This window comes from Globicephala melas, chromosome 5 (assembly GCF_963455315.2).
Source record: "Globicephala melas chromosome 5, mGloMel1.2, whole genome shotgun sequence".
Taxonomy (NCBI): domain Eukaryota; kingdom Metazoa; phylum Chordata; class Mammalia; order Artiodactyla; family Delphinidae; genus Globicephala; species Globicephala melas.
Genome location: NC_083318.1, coordinates 19,149,044 through 19,169,170, shown reverse-complemented (window position 1 = coordinate 19,169,170; position 20,127 = coordinate 19,149,044). Strand labels below are relative to the sequence as shown.

Below are 20,127 nucleotides of genomic sequence, written 5' to 3'. Positions count from 1 at the left end.
TAGGGTAGATTTGCTTTGTGACCTGAGGGTGTTACTGACAGACATGCTTTTGATTTTTCAGGAAGCTGTAGATCATCGAAGACAAGGAGCATCTTGTAGCCAGCCAGGAGAACTTAGAGGAAGAAAAATTATGAAGCGTATAGTGGATATCAGAGAACTGAATGAACAGGCCAAAGTAATAGATGATCTTAAGTATGTATAATGATTTTTAATTTAGTATAGTATTCCCTAATAATAGAATAGATTTTAAATGTGAAGGAAACTGGATTGGGGCCAGTACAACCCATTTAGTTTATAAATGAGATCACCAAGGTCCAGAAAAGTTTGGTGATTTGTCTGAGATCATATATTCATTAGTGATAAAGTTAGAAATGTTAGTCTAGTGCTCATCACAGCTCCCCATTTCTGAGAAGTTTATGACTGACTTTATGTCACATATATGCATCTCTACGTGTATATACATGTATCTTCACATACGTATGTAAATATGAGTGTTTTGCTAACAGTATTTTTGGAATGCAAATTTTTGAGAGAGGAAGAAAATTTAGAATTTATTAAGTACCTATTGTGATTCTGACGTGTTATCTCAATTTAATCCTCACAACATTTCTATGAGATTAGATGGCATTATCCAAACTTTATAGATGAGAAAACTGGCTCGGAGAGATTAAAGAATTGGAATTTGAACCTGTGTTTGTCTGAATTCAAACTTCATGCTTTTTGCTTGCCTGTATTAGCAATTCACTAGAACTGAGGTGAGGGTAGGGCGAGCCAAGAGGGGGGAGTAGGCGGAAGTCATTTTTTTCTTTATCTGTAGCCTGCTAAATAGTACTGACTAGGTAATACTTGCTCTGTAAGACTAAATATTCTTCTTGCCAAACTGAAATTTTTGTTTTCCCCAAAGGTGGAAAACATACTTCATCTTTTCTAATCTTTGTACTCCTGTATCTGTGTTTTTTTGCATTCGAGGATTTTACAGAAATGTATACATTGTACAGTGAAAGGTATTTGCTAAAAACTTGTCTGTAAAATCAGTTATGATACAGTGATTCACGTTTTCCTGTTGACTTACATTACAGTTTGAGTTTTGTTATCAGGGGAAAACTGACTTGAAGCAAAATATACTTCCCCCCCTAAAATCTTACCTGAGGCTTAAATTATATGTAAAATATTACATACAGATACTATTCTGCTAAGTGGTTCCATAGCTTTCCTGAGATTATCACAGAGACTCTTGATGTAGAAATGGATAAGAACCATTTCCTAAAACATTAGAGAAAGTTTTTTTTTTTACAGTTTGCCAGATATGAGTATTAAGTTTATGCAGGATTTTGGCCTGTCCATACATAGTCTTTGATATTCTGATAGAGAATTTTAAAAGGAGCAAGTAAAAATCACTCTTACTTTGTTACCTCATTACAATAACTGCCATATTTGTTTTTTATCCAGAAAACTAGGTGCAAGTGAAGGAACCATAAACCAGGAAATTCAACGTTATCAACAATTAGAATCTGTTGCTGTGAATGATATTAGAAGAGATGTTCGTAAAAAATTACGGAGGTCCAGTATGCGAGTGAGTAAACATTTAAGGAGAATTTTATTAAAGTAGACTATGTAAACATTTTATCACTTTATGAAATTTTATGATGATACTTATGTTGTTCTCTTTCTTCCTCCATTGCTAGTGATAACACTTGATTTGTGTATCTCATGTCTACTATGTACCAGGCACTGTTTAAAGCACTTTACATTCAATAACCCATTAAATCTTTACAACAACCCTATGTGGTAGCTTATATTATTTTCCCCATTTTAAAGATGAGGAAACTGAGGCACAGAGAGGTCAAGCAATTTGACCAAGGTTATACAGCCAGTAATTCCAGTGGAGCCAAGATTCAAACCCAAACAGTGGAATTCTACAGTTTATGCCCTTAGCCACTGTGTTCTGTCTGCCTTTCATGAAGTCATACTTTCTTTTTTGTCTCTAATTCAAATGTGAAATTTTTTGAGATGTCCATTCTACCCCTCCCATTTTCCACAGAAGATTTTACCCTTAGCCACTACATACTGTCAGCACTTTATTCTTACCTTTATTATTTGCATATTTAGTTGCCCTTACTAGTATTTGAGTCTCTTAAAGGACAAGTTGTTTATCTTTGACCTTACTTTCTACCACATTCTGGGATTTAGTCCAATTGCTGAACACTTGAAATAAATATATAGATAGATGTACTAGAAAAATAGAGTAGAAAATAATTCTAAAACTTATTCAAATGGAGGTAGGTTGCTTTGGGTCAAGGTGGTCTTGTTAGTAGAAAAACTAATTTTTAAAAATATAGTCAGCAAAACCCTCCAGTTTTTTTTAACCAGAATATGGTTTTGGGGTGTTACCCCAATACATAAAAACTGGTTAAATCAGAGCTGTTGAGGTTAGAGAAAAGGTGGAAAGGTTGCAGGGATCCAGAGTTCATCGGCTTGAACTTTCTTTCCTTGGTCACCACCGAAGTCCTAGACCTCATTTGAATAGTGTTCTAAATTATTTATTTAAATTAGGAATAAAATTCAACTTTATTCATCACTGGCTTCTGATAGTACTAAATGGATAGTGATGCTCTGTAATGCATAACTCTGTGTTTAAATGTTTTGCCACTATGTACCTCACAGCCATGCAACATAATGAAAATATTGCTTGCCATACTGTTTATAAGCTAGTTTAGAATTGGCAATTAACTTAAAAATAAAACTAGGTGGAGAGGATTAGGAAAATTACTGAAATTAAATCTGTGTTCTTAACATTTTTCTCATTTGGTATTTCCCCCCAATTCCCTTTTAGTCCTCTTGCTTTCTAAGTCTCCATTGTATTAGAATCTTTTTACTATCTAGCCCCCCCAAACTACAAATTTGAAGAAGAGGGATTTGGCGACAAGGAGGGTGTTCCAGTCACCACTTCCTTTCCTTTTCTGTAACAAAGAGTTCTGTCAGGAGGGGTACCCTTGGGGGGTACTCGGGATGATTAGTGGTTCCTCCCTCCCTCCCCCTCCCCCTCTTCCCTGATCTCCTCTTCTCCCCCCTCCCCTCACGTTTCTCCCAGAATCTTTCCTTTTAATTCTCATTTTCTTTCTTTTCTTACTGTTTCCTCATTTCTCCCCTTATTTCTGTACCCCTCATCCCTGCTCCCAATCTTTTTTCTCAAACGAGCTGGTGGCTCCTATTTTCCTTGTACAGCCTTCCTAATTGACGTTAGGACTAAGAATAGTTGATTCCTGCTGCACTTTGATCCATCTGTGTTGTTAAGTGACATTTAAAGTCACAATTTAAGATAACTTGTTATTGACCTGGGGGAGACAAGATAACTTCTATAATAGCAGAATATTTTACCTGAAGTCAGATATTACAACAGTAAACAACTGCCTAAAGTCACCCTTTTTCTACCCCCGTTCATTAGGCTGCTTCCCTAAAGGATAAGTGGGGTTTGGGTTACAAACCAAGTTACAGCCGATCAAAAACCATTTCAGCTTCTGGAAGACCACCTCTTAAGCGAATGGAAAGGGCAAGGTAATATATTTCAACCAATGAAACAAGTAATAAAATTGCTGACTCTTTTGCCAAAGGTCACTACTTATTTATTGTGTTCTAATTGGGGAAATTACAAAATTAAGGTAGCAAATGGACCTTATTAGTAAAACTAGTAATAGTGGATACTGTCAAACTAAGAAGTTTGAGGAATCCCTCTATCTTATTTATACTCTACTTTTATATTATAAAAGTCATTGTGTGCTTTTTAGTAATGAAGTACACTGCTATTTAGACAAGTTTATGCGTAAACGTATAGACTATCCAAAGAAATGAATATTCCATGTTAGTAGCTGCAGCTCTAAATTTGTCATTTTAGAAAGTGTGATTATACACACATTTAACATATGAAAAATGGAAATTTTACTTATTATTGAAGAAAAATATAGATTTACTAGTAAATGAACACTATAAAGTAAGTATAAATTCTTTTTTATAAGGCTTAATTTTAGGAAATCTTGTGTTAAAGCAATGAACTTTTTTTTTATGAGATGCTAAAGGTTAAGAAATGGAATACCAAAAGTTCAATCCTTGGATAAGGTAAATAGTTAGAAATAAAGTGTTAATGTCATTAATCAGACTTTTATAACGTCCAGGGGTTTTTTTTGAACACGAATATTAATGTTTTATAACTTTATATTTTATTATAGTTCTCGAGTAGGTGAAACTGAGGAGCTCCCAGAAATCCGGGTGGATGCAGCATCTCCTGGACCCAGAGTCACTTTCAATATCCAAGATACAGTAAGAGAGATACTATTTGTTAGAGATACACAGTGCTAAATAATTTTTAGTAATTACAAAATTATAGTAGTTACGCAGTTTAGAAATAGTAGTTCCTACTTACAGTGAAAGTGTGGATTGTGATGGTTGAGGTGTCTGTACGTTGCCAAATAGCAGAGCACTATTGAGAGCCATGCCGCAGGTGTTAGTGTTTTGCATGTAGAATAAAGACCCCATACTGCTTGTAGGTAGAAACATTTTGTTGAATAATTTTTCTTTCAAGTTCGACTCTGCATTAAACTGGGTATTTTACACAAATGTAAATGTGGAATGTTTTTACTTAATGTATTTTATTGTTTATGTATTTTTGTTCAGAATATATAGAGATAATATCAGAAACTAGTAGTAAAAAAGGTCAGCGTCAAAGTTGTATTCTAATTTTATAGCATGTTAAAATGAATGTTAAAATGTTTGTTGTTTTTTGTTTACTTTTAAATCATTGTTTTTTTATTTTTCATTAATTTTTATAAATTTTCTTATTATTTTAATTAAGTTGAAAAAAACGGTATGGGGAAGTACACCACAGTCCAGCTGTCCTGGGGAAGGGTATTTTCAGGTACTTTTTAAGAACAACATAAATTTTGCTTTAAAACTAAGTAACCACTCTGAAAATCTGCTTTCAAAATGTCTTCCTCTAATTTCATACTAAACTCAGACCTTGAAGATATTTTACATAAAGGTTTAAGATTGTTTCAATTCTTTTTCATCCTTTATATTTCCTAAGCTTTTTCATGAATATATTTTACTTCTATACTCACTTATAATTTAATAGTAATTATTTAATCTCCAAAATTAAAGAAGGACTAAATCAGCACACCAGATTAACTCAACAAAATCATAAACCAAAAACTGCAATATATTACAGTTATTTGCTAATCCCGAAGTGAATCTCTTTTTCCCTACACTCAAACACAAAATGAATCTTTTCTTTAAGAAAAAATTAGTTACCTAATTCAAACTAGAATCAACAGAACAACAAATTAATCATTGAGTGTTATTTATTTTCAGTCACTAGTATAAAAAAAGCATGTATAAAAGCAATATATTAAAAATTATGTTCAAAACAGTGTGGAAAATGTGCTACACAATCACTTACAAGTTAACACCTTTATAAGCTACATATTTTCCCTAAATATAAGTTATAAGAGTAAAATTTAATTTTAAAATTGTATCTGTATAGTAGGTATATAAATCATTGTCTAGAAATTTTCTGTCAAGTTACATTTAAAAATTGGAACTTATTCCACATTTGTTTCCCATCTCCCACTCTTTTAAGATAGTCTCAATATATATCCCGTAGTTACACTGAATTTAGTCAAGCCGAATTTTGTTTTAGAACTATTAGGTTGTAATAGAATGAGCTTGACAGACATGTCCTTTTTTCTAAAAATGAACTTGGAAATACTGTCCTTTACAGTGAATTGAATGGATTCTACTAATTGATTTTTTTCCCTGTATTTTTAAAATCGAGATAATTGACATATAACATTATTTTCAGGTATACAACATAATTATTTGATATATGTATATACTGTGAAATGATTGAGTTATTCTTAAAGGCATTAATATTCGAATGATTCAAGTCCGATTTTTAAATAGCAGTATATGCTGTTTATAAAAAATAGTGTATAAAAATCATGAATTACAGAATAGATCATTAAGGCATGGTTAAATAGGAAATAAATATAAACAAAGGGATATTTATCTACATAAACTCTTACCACAGCTTTAAAAGTTGAAGATTTTCTGATAAAATCTGACTCACTTACTAAATGATATGTTATTTTTTAAAAAGTGAAGAAAATCTAGATTCTGCAAATGTTTGAAATTTTGATTATAGGATTTCACTATGTATCTTATAGTAATATCAATGTACCTTGCACATTACACTTTACAAAGGCTTATCACATTCCCTCAAAGGATATGTGAGCAAATCTCAAAACTGGGAATCAAAATAAGGTCATAGAAGTTTGTTTTTTGTTCTTTTTTTGACCTACTTAAATGCAGTGGTCTCCTGATACAATCCTCAGTGAGTGACATTGTACTTATTACACAAAGTATTTGCCTTAAAGTACAGAATTCTTAAGTTTGATTGATTGCTATTTAATTATATAACTATTTACACATCTTTCTTCAGCTTAGTAGGGGCCCATTTTAAAAAGATGTATCCACAGAAAGTATTCTGGAAGCACAAAGTACATTCTGTACTGACACTTGCATCCTCTTCCATCATTAATCGCTCTCTTGCCCTTCTAATTTAAAGTTAATCATATTGTTTCTTTTGTCTCCACAGCATGATTAACCCATGCTTTAAAGAATTACAGTATGTACTAATTAACATGATGATATATGCTTATATAAAGTAAAATTTCACTCTAATTTTTAGTGAGTCAGTGATATGACTTCTGTGGTTTGAACTTCTGCTTCCTTCTTTGGTGTATCATTTCATATGTTTGTAAAGCTGATCTTTCAGTTCAGCGTGAGGAAATTCAATTTTGAGAGAAATTTTAGACGCTTAAATGTATATTTTTTCTTTTTCTTTTTTTTTTTTTAAGGGAAAAGAGGTTTATAATGTGAACCTGATTCATATTTTTTCTCTTTACATTCAGTTTCCAGAGGAGACAGAACTGGACCTTTTGTCAGTAACCATTGAAGGTCCATCCCATTACTCCTCAAATAGTGAAGGATCATATTCCGTGTTCAGTTCTCCCAAAACTCCAGGAGGCCTTTCACCAGGCATTTGTTTCCAACCTGAGGAGGGCCGACGGGATGACAGTTTGTCTTCTACCAGTGAAGATTCCGAGAAGGATGAAAAGGATGAAGACCATGAGAGGGAAAGGTTCTATATTTACAGGAAACCCTCGTGAGTAGCTTTAAGATCCTTAGGCAGTATTTTAGAATCTAGAACTGAGCTTAAAGCATTATATAACTGTTAATTTTTACAGAAAAAAGAAAATCTTAACGTGCCTACCCAGAGTGAGACTAGGAGATGTATCCATGGTTTACTAATATAATTTAGCTCCATATAGCATTATTTTTTTCTTTCCCTGTCTTTATGTCTTTTAATAAAATCTAGAAAGTAGCATTTTAAATTTTACAATTTGCAAAAATGAAATCTCCTCCAAGTTGTAGAATGTAGGTCATACACTGATATTCAGACTCCTTAATATCAGTGCTTGTGCCTGTGTCCTGAGCACTGAGAACATTGCCTGACACATGACAGTTACTCAGTACATAGTTGTTGAATAAAATGTGACTCCATTAAACTTAAGAAAAACTTCAATTAGTAGGAGCCAGTTGGGTAATTTGTGTGAATTTATAAAATAGTGAAATTTATTTACAGACTACTGCTCACATAACATGTTGGAAAATAGTTTGTTGAAAACTCTTCCCAGTTTACTACAATGTAATCACCAGTTGTTCTTTCTCTAGACATACATCTCGTAAAAAAGCAACAGGCTTTGCTGCTGTTCATCAGCTATTTACAGAACGCTGGCCAACAGCCCCAGCCAACAGAAGTCTTAGTGGCACAGCTACAGAGAGAAATATTGACTTTGAACTTGATATACGAGTTGAAATTGATAGTGGAAAATGTGTGCTCCACCCAACCACCCTTCTACAAGAACATGATGATATAAGCTTGAGAAGGTAAGATACTGGTCAGAAAGGTGTACAAGTAACTTCATTTGTTAGAACTACTATTTATATATCATTAATTGTAACAAACATTTCCCACCACATCCCAAAATGCAGATTTAAAGAGTATATTTTATTATAATTAGCATGTTTGAGTGTTTATTTGTATAACATACTGTTTTCTTTAAACAAGTGTATAATATTTTCTGGTGATTAGAAATGGACGTCTGATTTAGATTCTAGCAAATTTGTTAATTAAAATAGTTATATCCTTGGAATTCTTTAAATAAGCATGAATTTCTCAGTCTCTCATCATTGTGCACATTTCTGTTTCAAAGAACAGTACAATACTTAAAGATATCTTGTTATTGAAAGTTTGATGACATAAAGAAATAAGAAAGATTGGGAAACAGCTGCACAGAGACCTCAGTAAACTGGAATGTTGTTCAGGCTATAACTGCAGCTTTACCATTTGTTTCCATCATTGACGAAATAGTGGTATAAACAGGCGTAGGGTTAGATTATTTTGTTCTTTGAATTTGTTTTGCTTTTCCTTCCTAATCTAAAAAAGAATTATAGGAAAACAGTAATATTAATAATTGAGTGAATGAGTAAGGAGTGGGTGGAAATGTAGATAAAACAAGTAGGCAGAATGCTGACAAATGCTGAAGCTGGGAGATGGGCCCGTGGGAGTTCATTCTGCTGTTCCATTTACTTTCTGTATGTTCGAAATTTTCTATAATAAAAGATTTTTAAATGTCTCTTTGTCTAATGAAGCTTTTTATAAAATGAGAAGGTAAAAAGGCACTCTAAACAGTTAAATTCTTACAAATGTAATAGTGGTGATAAAAAGAACGACTGTTAATTTATTTTTGGTTGAACCGCAGTAAACCAAACTAAATTGCTGGTACTCAGCTATATTTACCTATGTAAAGGGCAGTTTCATTTGGTTCAACCTTATGTGTTCATGTGAAACAGCTGTGATCTCGGGAAAGAATAACTGCCTTGTGTAGTTGTGGAACATACAACATAAACCTCATCCATGCAAGGATTAACCGGTTTCACTAGAGACACTGATGAGCTTCACTTTTTCAACCTTATTAATAAAGGATTACATTTCATTTACTATATAAATAAAAGTTTGCTTTTAAACAAAATAAAAGGAAATAAATGTCTTTCAAAAAGATAAAACATTTTTCTATTTATAGGAGTTATGACAGAAGTTCCAGGAGTTTAGATCAAGATTCTCCTTCGAAAAAGAAGAAGTTTCAAACTAATTATGCTTCCACCACGCATTTAATGACTGGCAAGAAAGTGCCATCATCTCTACAGACAAAGCCTAGTGACTTAGAAACAACAGTATTTTACATTCCTGGAGTTGATGTAAAGGTAAAAACCTAAATGTCTAGGATTAGGGATTAGATTATTAGTAGCCATGTTTATTTTCTATCATATATATTCTTCCTTTACCAATTGTATTAAAACGAGGCCTTCTGAAGTTTTTCTCTAATATAGCCATATTCTGAACATGAGACCTTCTAAACTGCAGGTTGCCCCTTTTTCCACGAAATTTTGACAGAAAAGTTAATTTTCTTTTTTAAACCTTGATATTCACAATGTATTTGCTAAACCTTGCCTATTGCAACTCTTTTAGATTCTAGAATTATTAAGCTAAGATGTTAAGCTAGAAAGAACTTAAAATATTATCTGGGATGACCCTTTTTAACTTTAAAAATGAGATAAAGCTAATAAGGAACTTGCCGGGATCACAAAGCTAACTTGTAAAATCTTCTGGCTCCTGAACCAGTGTTCTTTCTGCCACATTTTTGTACATTTCTTGGTTTCCCTCATCTGCATAATTTTAATTTTGAAAGTTTATTTGTTTCAATACAGTTGCATTATAATTCCAAGACTCTAAAGACCGAATCACCTAATGCCTCCAGAGGATCTTCCTTGCCAAGAACACTGTCTAAAGAGTCCAAGCTGTACGGTGTGAAAGATAGTGCGACATCTCCTCCTCCTCCTTTACCTTGCACTGCCCAGAGCAAGACTCACACCTTACTTCCCCCCCAGCCCCCGCCTATTCCCTCAGGTATTTACGGAAAATATACTTTATTTTAATTTTTTTCATAAATTAAGTTTTAGTCATCACCTACTTGCTCTTTTGAGACTTTCTTTCAAATTCACGTTTAAGAAAGGACTTAGACTTATCAGTAACAACTGTACAAAGTTCATATGTGGAAGTGTTGGCCAACTACTTTTGCCTAGTTCTCAAACTGATATTACCTTAGAATATCTGTTGTTAAAATAAACTTAATATACTTAAAGTTTACTTAATTTTTTAGATCTATATATATTTAGAAAAGTCTTAATGTAGTTCAAATCTGGGAGCTTATGATCTAGATGGAAACATCAAAGTTATATCTGGGAGCTTATGATCTAGATGGAAACATCAAAGTTATACATTTAAGACAGAGTACACTGGACTTAGCCACATTTATTAATTATCTATTATTGCATAACAAATTATCACAAATTTAGTGGCTTAAAATCTCAAACACACCTTCTGTGGATCAGAAATTCAGGAGCAGTTTGGCAGGGTGAATCTAACTTCACAGTCTTTTATGAAGCTACAGTCAGGATGTTGGCTAGGGCTGCAGTCATCCAAATGCCTGACTGGGTCTGGAAATCTGCTTCCATTGTATCCCATTCACATGGCTGGCAAGCTGGTGCTTTAGTTTCTCCCCACATGGGTCTCTCCACTGGGGTCCCTGAGTGTTCTCAGGACATGGCAGCTGACATTCCCTCAAAAGGAGTGATCCAAAAGAGAACATGGCTGAAGCTGCAATATCTTTTATGGCTTAGTCTCAGAACTCATGTAACATCACTTCCACAATGTCTAATTGATCATACAGGTGAGCCTTATTCAGTGTGGGAGGGAACTACACAAGGGCGTGAATACCAGGAGGAAAGGACTATTGGAAGTTATCTTGGAATCTGGCTACTATACCATGTGAATAATACCTTATATATATAAAGTAGAATATCCAAAAAAGGGAATATTGGACTGGACAAGAATTATTTGAAAAATCTTTATTTGAGAGATGGAACTTGATAAATCTTTTAAAGTAGCCAGTAATCGTGATAATAATGACTAACATTTTTAGATCACTTTTATATATTTTTTAATTTATGTTTGGCTGTGTTGGGTCTTTTTTATTTTTTATTTTGGCTGGTTTTGGTATCAGGGTGATGGTGGCCTCATAGAATGTGTTTGGGAGTGTTGCTTCCTCTGCAGTTTTTTGGAAGAGTTTGTGAAGGATGGGTGTTAGCTCTTCTCTAAATGTTTGATAGAATTCACCTGTGAAGCCATCTGGTCCTGGACTTTTGTTTGTTGGAAGATTTTTAATCACAGTTTCAATTTCATTACTTGTGATCGGTCTGTTCATATTTTCTGTTTCTTCCTGGTTCAGTCTTGGAAGGTTATACCTTTCTAAGAATTTGTCCATTTCTTCCAGGTTGTCCATTTTATTGGCATAGAGTTGCTTGTAGTAGTCTCTTAGGATGCTTTGTATTTCTGCGGTGTCTGTTGTAACTTCTTTTTCATTTCTAATTTTATTGAGTCCTCTCCCTCTTTTTCTTGATGAATGTTGCTAATGGTTTATCAATTTTATCTTCTCAAAGAACCAGCTTTTAGTTTTATTGATCTTTGCTATTGTTTTCTTTGTTTCTATTTCATTGATTTCTGCTCTGATCTTTATGATTTCTTTCCTTCTGCTAAGTTTGGGCTTTGTTTGTTCTTCTTTCTCTAGTTCCTTTAGGTGTAAGGTTAGATTGTTTATTTGAGATTTTTCTTGTTTCTTGAGGTAGGCTTGTATTGCTATAAACTTCCCTCTTAGAACTGCTTTTGCTGCATCCCATAGGTTTTGGATCATCGTGTTTTCATTGTCATTTATCTCTAGATATTTTTTGATTTCCTCTTTGATTTCTTCAGTGATCTCTTGGTTATTTAGTAACATATTGTTTAGCCTCCACGTGTTTGTGTTTTTTACATTTTTTTCCCTGTAATTCATTTCTACTCTCATAGCGTTGTGGTCAGAAAAGATGCTTGATATGATTTTAATTTTCTTAAATTTACTGAGGCTTGATTTGTGACCCAAGATGTGATCTATCCTGGAGAATGTTCCGTGCGCATTTGAGAAGAAAGTGTAATCTGCTGTTTTTGGATGGAATGTCCTATAAATATCAATTAAATCTATCTGGTCTGTCATGTCATTTAAAGCTTGGGTTTCCTTATTAATTTTCTGTTTGGATGATCTGTCCATTGGTGTAAGTGAGGTGTTAAAGTCCCCCACTATTATTGTGTTACTGTCGATTTCCTCTTTTATAGCTGTTATCAGTTGCCTTATGTATTGAGGTGCTCCTATGTTGGGTGCATATATAATTGTTATATCTTCTTCTTGGATTGATACCCTGATCATTGTGTAGTGTCCTTCCTTGTCTCTTGTAACATTCTTTATTTTAAAGTCTATTTTATCTGATATGAGTATTGCTGCTCCAGCTTTCTTTTGATTTCCATTTGCATGGAATATCTTTTTCCATCCCCTCACTTTCAGTCTGAATGTGTCCCTAGGTCTGAAGTGGGTCTCTTGTAGACAGCATATATATGGGTCTTGTTTTTGTATCCATTCAGCAAGCCTGTGTCTTTTGGTTGGAGCATTTAATCCATTCAGGTTTAGGGTAATTATTGATATGTATGTTCCTACTACCATTTTCTAATTGTTTTGGGTTTGTTTTTGTAGGTCCTTTCTTCTCTTTTGTTTCCCACTTAGAGTAGTTCCTTTAGCATTTGTTGTAGAGCTGGTTTGGTGGTGCTGAATTCTCTTAGCTTTTGCTTGTCTGTAAAGCTTTTGATTTCTCCATCGAATCTGAATGAGATCCTTGCTGGGTAGAGTAATCTTGGTTGTAGGTTTTTCCGTTTAATCACTTTAAGTATATCATGCCACTCCCTTCTGGCTTGTAGAGTTTCTGCTGAGAAATCAGCTGTTAACCTTATGGGAGTTCCCTTGTATGTTATTTGTTGTTTTTCCCTTGCTGCTTTTAATAATTTTTCTTTGTCTTTAATTTTTGCCAATTTGATTACTATGTGTCTCGACGTGTTTCTCCTTGGGTTTATCCTGTATGGGACTGTCTGCGCTTCCTGGACTTGGGTGGCTATTTCCTTTCCCATGTTAGGGAAGTTTTCGACTATAATCTCTTCACATATTTTCTCGGGTCCTTTCTCTCTCTCTTCTCCTTCTGGGACCCCTGTAATGTGAATGGTGTTGCGTTTAATGTTGTCCCAGAGGTCTCTTAGGCTGTCTTCATTTCTTTTCATTCTTTTTTCTTTATTCTGTTCTGCAGCAGTGAATGCCACCATTCTATCTTCCAGGTCACTTATCCGTTCTTCTGCCTCAGTTATTCTCCTATTGATTCCTTCTAGTGTAGTTTTCATTTCAGTTATTGTATTGTTCATCTCTGTTTGTTTGTTCTTTAATTCTTCTAGGTCTTTTTTAAACATCTCTTGCATCTTCTCGATCTTTGCCTCCATTCTTTTTCTGAGGTCCTAAATCATCTTCACTATCATTATTCTGAATTCTTTTTCTGGAAGGTTGCCTGTCTCCACTTCATTTAGTTGTTTTTCTGGGGTTTTGTCTTGTTCCTTCATCTGGTACATAGCCTTCTGCCTTTTCATCTTGTCTTTCTGTGAATGTGGTTTTTGTTCCACAGGCTGCAGGATTGTAGTTATTCTTGCTTCTGCTCTCTGCGTTGGGTCTTAGTTGTGGCACATGGGATCTCTCGTTGCGAGGCATGGGCTTGTCTCTAGTTGTGGCGCGTGGGCTCCAGAGTGCATGTGCTCTGTAGTTGCGGCACACGGGCTCAGTAGTTGCAGTGTGTGGGCTTAGTTGCCCCACAGCATGTGGGATCTTAGTTCCCTGACCAGGGATTGAAGCCATATCCCCTACGTTGGAAGGCAGATTCTTTACCAGTGGACCACTGGGTAAGTCCCTAGATCACTTTTAAATTGACAAGACACATGTATGTCCATTAAGTGCAAGGCAGATATTATCAATATTGTCCCCATTTTATACATGAAATTTAAAGCTCACAGAAGTTGCATTTCTTTCCTACTTTTACAAGCTAATACATGCTGGAGTTGGAAACCTAAGCCAAAGTTAGCTAAATATTAGTTAGCTATTATAACCATTCTACTGATGTGGAAATATTTAGTCAGGTAGAAGGAAAGAGAGGTGCAGCCCATGTAAGGAGGCATTATAAATGCATACAAGGTAAGAACAGCAAGAACACAGGAAAACCTAAAAACAATGATGTTTTTCCTCAACTTGCCACAGAATATCATTAGTCAAAATTGTCTACATCTTACTCCTCAAGTGGACAAAATAATACTAAATGAGAGATTAAATGCTAAAATAATACTAATGAGAGCGTTAGCAAAGTATAAACTTGAAAAATTGAACCAAAATTTGTTACCTAGAGCAAATAGGAATAACTGTTGTACTTTTATATACATCATTGATTATCTTTGTATTCTAACAATAATTTATGATTTCTTTCAACCTATTTTTATTGCATTCTTGTATGGTTTTAAATAAGAGGTGTTTCCTGTGATTAAACTGTCATATAATTCTCATTTCTCACAAAATTATTGTATGTTTTATGGAAACTATTAAATTCACTTCACACCCTTAAATGTTCTAGCCAAAGGAAAAGGAAGTGGAGGAGTAAAAACAGCCAAGTTATATGCCTGGGTAGCACTTCAGTCATTGCCAGAAGAAATGGTTATTAGTCCCTGCCTATTAGACTTTCTGGAAAAGGCTCTGGAAACTATCCCAATTACACCAGTTGAAAGGAACTATACAAGTGAGTGTCCTCTTTATATACTTATTTTCCCATCACATGTACTTTGGGGTCCTATTACTTAGAAGGATTTCTTAATGCTATTATATATTCAGTGATAAATGTAAAGGAATTATAGAACTGAAGAAGAACTTGAGAGACCATCTAGTCCTGGTGGGGTTTTACGATTCTTCCACGGCCACAGCTAGTGACGAAATTAACATTTTTAGGTCCTATGTTAGTGTGTTTCTTGGACTGGAAACTCCTTGAGGGCAAAGGCATAATTACTTTTTTCTTTGTTCGTTGTTTGGTATAGCAGCAGGGAATCAGAGTTTGGAGGAATGAGTAAGAGGTTTGAATAGGGATAGATGTATAGAATGATGGGCTACAGAGCCAGTGTTTTCTGTGCGTTCATACCCCTGATCTCAGTACTAGCATAAGAGAAAAAGATCTTTTAATAAATAGTTTGCCCTTGCCCTAAGAGTGCACTTAAAACTAAATATTTTAACAGCTATCAGCTCACAAGATGAAGATATGGGACATTTTGAAATACCAGATCCTATGGAAGAATCAACAACATCACTAGTATCATCTTCAACATCTGCTTACTCTTCCTTTCCTGTAGATGTTGTGGTTTATGTACGAGTTCAGGTGATATACTTCATTTATTCCTTTCTGTTTTAAAGAAAAAAAAATTTTCTTAAGTTTATTTGAACATTTACAATATTACTACCCTTTAACGTTTTCTTAAGCTTCATGGACCTTTAGTATGTCTATGATGGCTTAGAGGTTGTGTGAACCTTTGGGAAGTATATGTACAACTTTATGTGTGTATTTACTTGTCTGCTGAGGAGGTTCATATCTGAGTTTTCAAAATTGAGATCTCATACTTTTGTGGCAAATGTGAAAATATGTAAGTTAAAACTTTTTCAGCACTCTATGCCATTTTTTATGATGGCGCCTATATTTCTTGTCATTATGGTCATTTGGGGGCAGATATAAAGTGAAATTGAGATACAAAGTCACAATAGTACCTTTGTTAGATTTTTCTAAGAGTTATATATTTAGTATTTTATTCTAAAATTCAGTCCTATCTGTAGGCTTTTAGGAGTATAGGCATACCTGAGAGATATTGTGGGTTCAGTTCCAAACCACCACTGCAATAAAGCAAATATTGCAGTGAAGCAAGTTACATGTTTTTGATTCCTCAGTGCATATAAAAGTTATGTTTACACTGTATGGTAGTTTATTAAGTGTGCAATAGTGTTATATCTGAAAAAAGTGTACCTGCCTTAATTAAAAAATAACGCTGTTGGGGCTCCCTGGTGGTGCAGTGGTTGAGAGTCCGCCTGCCGATGCAGGGGACCTGGGTTCGTGCCCCGGCCCGGGAAGATCCCACATGCCGCGGAGCGGCTGGGCCCGTGAGCCATGGCCGCTGAGCCTGCACGTCCGGAGCCTGTGCTCCGCAATGGGAGAGGCTACAACAGTGAGAGGCCCACGTACTGCAAAAAAAGAAAAAAAAAGAAACGCTAATGATCATCTGTTCAGATTAATTTCTACAATAGCAATTTGGCCAAAAGAACTTCAGTCTGATCTTCTGGAGTTTTTACACAAGCTTTTTTGAAGATCTGATGAAAACATGTAATGAGTGAGGGCTTGAAAGTTTGTAAAACTTCAGTTATTAATGCAATAGCCTTTTAAAATTTTAGTATAAAAGGAAATCATTTCCTTTATAATACTTGATTATGAACAATATGAACGTAAACATCTTTAATGTTCTGAATTATCTAAATGTCTACATATTTACTGCTTAGAGATAGTTCCTCAAATATTTAGAGTTTTTTAAATGATACCATTTTGTTAATATACTTTGGTTAATGTATCGTGTGTCTGTTTGAAAAAGGTAGGACACACTAAAGACAAAATTCTTTTAAGTAAGACAAAATTCTTTTAAGTGTCAAATAATAAATTTGGTATATGTAGACTGAAATGGAAACTGAATGTAATTTTTGGAGTCCAGTGGGAAAATTTTTAATCATCTAGCTCCTAGAAACTTTTGTTTTGGCTTTCTGCACTTTTTAGCCCTCACAGATCAAGTTTAGCTGTTTACCGGTGTCAAGAGTAGAATGCATGCTAAAGCTGCCATCCCTGGACTTGGTGTTTTCTTCAAACCGAGGAGAACTGGAGACTTTAGGGGCTACGTATCCTGCAGAGACTTTATCCCCTGGAGGTAATGCTCCTCAGAGTGGAACAAAGACCTCTGCAAGCAAAACTGGAATACCAGGTGTGGAAACATTCTTTTATTCAATTGGCATAAAGCCAAATATTATTTTAACAGTAATATATATTGCCAAATAAATAAATTTGGAAAAGGAGAATATTTGAGAATTAGAGTACTTGTAGAAAAAAATCTATAGTAGATCAAAGTTTTGAGTGTATTTTATTACAAAGGAATGGCAGTGGGATAGCATTTTGTTGTTGGTTTCACGTACGCATTACATGCACTATGAGGTATGAGTGATAATGTGTTCAAGTACTTCTGAGTGATTTTATGCTATATTTTTACATTACAAGTAATCAGTGTTGCAAATGGTAAATAAGAGATGTAGTATTATCTTGCAAGGATTTCTTATCACACTGAATTAAAAGTATATCACATTGTGTGTGTGTGTGTGTGTGTGTGTGTATAAAAAGACTTAATGGTAAATTTTGTTACCTACCTCAAATGTTTGTTTCATGAAAGGTTTAGTTTTTAAAGCAGAACTGATGATTTCCTGATGAGATAGTCACACTTCACTGTATTAAAACTGTGTCATTTCTGCCCTAAAAATCATTTAGAAATCACAAATGCAAAAAAATAAAGATTTTCTTGGCCATTTTTTAAAAGAGAGACTAGAATGAATGAAAATTGATGAGAGAACTAATGTTCAGTGTTTTCAAGCAGTGGGGGGGGTGATTCTGCCCCCAGGGGATATTCCGCAATGTGGAGAAATGGCTAAAGCAAAACATTTGCTTTGCTGTGTAAATCTCTGAAAATTTTCAAAACAAAAAGTTGATATTTTACAAATAAGATTTTTGCTAATGCCATAGCCCACTGTCTTACACTTAGCTCCTAAATATTGCTGCTGGAATTGTATTGTAGTCAACAACACGTTGGAGCGGTAGTGCTGGTTTTTGAAAACACATTTTTTTGATTATAAAATTAACTCATTGTTTATTACAGAACATAAAGGAAACAGAAAAGTATCAAAAATGAAAATAATAATATCCCTTTATCAGTTCCTACCTACTCTCTAGCATTTTTGTGAAGATATGATCTTTTTCCCAGGAAAGACTGAAATATGGTCTCTTCTGCTATGTAACTTTCAGAAATTTTAAATATAGGTTTTCCCAAATTATTAAGTATTTATCTCTAAAATAACTTTAATGACTGTATGATATAACATCATTTTGATCATATATTTGAAACTCTCTGGGCTCTTTGGTTTTTATTTTGTGAATAATATTGAGATGAGTATCTCTGTATATAAATATTTTTAAACATCCATAGGATTAATTCTTAAAAGTGGAATTCCTAAGTCAGAGAGTGCAAACATTTTAAGGTGTTTGATATATTTTACGCTCTAGTAAGACTATAAAGATTTCTGCATCTTCACCACAATGTATCTGAACGCCAAGTTCACTGTACTCTTCCCAACACTTTGCTTTAAATTTATTTTCAATCATTGTTAATATGATTGACTAAAACGGGATTTTATTATTTTAATCTATATTGTTACTTTATTGGCTGTTTGACAGAGGGGGATAAATATGCCCATGCCCATTTCTCTGTTGGGATATTCACTTTTTTCTTAATGACAATATATCACAAATTATTAACACAAATTATTATAGCAGTGTATATGTACTATGCTAGAAATATATAATGAGAGGAAAATAAAATGAGCAGCTATTTTTATGTCCACATTTATTTTAGAAAATTAACGAATGAAACAGCACCTCTTATTCTATCATCATAAAGCATGAAAGAAGGAATGATGATGAGAATAAATGTATAAGAAATGTAGGTTACGACAATATCCATTCTTTTAAAGGATCTTTATTGAACTTTACTGAGTTCTGGGTCAGTACTAGGGGTTGGATATACTGTAGTGAACTTAGCTAACAGACATAGTGCCTGCTAATATGGAACTTAAATTGAATTTGGAGAAACAGATAATAAGCAAACAAACATGTTTTAAGTGGAAACATGAAGTAGGTTAAATATGAGTTAGCCAAGCAGAGAGTTGGGGGAATAAACACTCCAGGTACAGAATACAAGAATTCATGAAGTAGGAAAGAGTTTGACAACTCTGAAAAATAAAAAGAATACAACTAGTATAAGTGGAGCATGGTGAACAAAGGGTATACTGGCATGAGCAAGATTTATATAGATAGGAAAGAGCTGTATCATTCAGGGAAGCCACCTGAGAGGTTAAGCAGGGAAGTGGACGTGATTATCATTCACACTTCTAGAACACTAGTCGAGCTGCAGTGTGGCAGTTGCTTGGAGGAGAACAAGAGTGAAAGGAAGCAGGCAGAGAAATTGGCCATTTCAGCAGCCCAGAATTGATCATTGTTTAGGCTAGAATAGCAATAGTAAGATGGACGAAAATGGACATACTTGGTATATGTTGTTAGACATAGAAATGATATGGTGATAAGTTGCATGATAGGAAGTTACAAGTGGGAAGGATGACAGATAGCTCCCAGGTTTCTGGCTGAGCTATTTGCATGGAAATGTTACTTAAAGAGATGGGAAATACTGGAAGAAAAGCAGATTAGGGGAAAAGATCAGTTCAGTTTTGGACATGGTAAGCTTTGTCTTACCATGTCGGTGATCACATGTCTGTGATCCATTCTAGTGGGATGTCAAGTAACCAGCTGCAATATATGAATCCAAAAGAAGTCTGGTCTGGAGATACGTATTTTAGAATCACTGGCAAATCATATAAAGCTCCATTCAGACAGTCTCATATTTTTTTATGTTTAAAGCATATTTGGAATTAGTCTGTCCACCCACGGTAGATGTTGCCAGTGAGGGCACGTAGCTGCCTAAGAGAAGGAGATCCTCAACTTTCTCTATTTGTGTACCTTACTCTGTTTCCACTGTTTCTGGGAAATGTGGACTCCAGCTATATGGTTTGGGTTTTTTACAGTTCATTCTTCTCCTCCATTGCTTAAAACCCAGCTGTTTTGTAC

General features: G+C 34.4%; 1 protein-coding gene across 2 annotated transcripts in view; it reads left to right on the top strand.

Moving 5' to 3' along the window:
• The window catches only part of BLTP1 (bridge-like lipid transfer protein family member 1), a 191,765-nt gene that overhangs the window by 152,604 nt on the left and 19,034 nt on the right, over positions 1-20,127 (top strand). Inside the window, exons 61-72 of one of the 2 annotated variants that reach the window (XM_030863930.2) lie at positions 62-192; positions 1,450-1,573; positions 3,446-3,555; positions 4,224-4,314; positions 4,847-4,909; positions 6,963-7,216; positions 7,786-8,001; positions 9,198-9,378; positions 9,883-10,081; positions 14,749-14,910; positions 15,398-15,537; positions 16,969-17,170. In XM_030863930.2, the coding sequence (XP_030719790.1) occupies positions 62-192; positions 1,450-1,573; positions 3,446-3,555; positions 4,224-4,314; positions 4,847-4,909; positions 6,963-7,216; positions 7,786-8,001; positions 9,198-9,378; positions 9,883-10,081; positions 14,749-14,910; positions 15,398-15,537; positions 16,969-17,170 (1,873 nt within the window). The remainder of the gene's footprint in view (positions 1-61; positions 193-1,449; positions 1,574-3,445; positions 3,556-4,223; positions 4,315-4,846; positions 4,910-6,962; positions 7,217-7,785; positions 8,002-9,197; positions 9,379-9,882; positions 10,082-14,748; positions 14,911-15,397; positions 15,538-16,968; positions 17,171-20,127) is intronic. The other variant, XM_030863932.2, reaches the window with a different exon arrangement.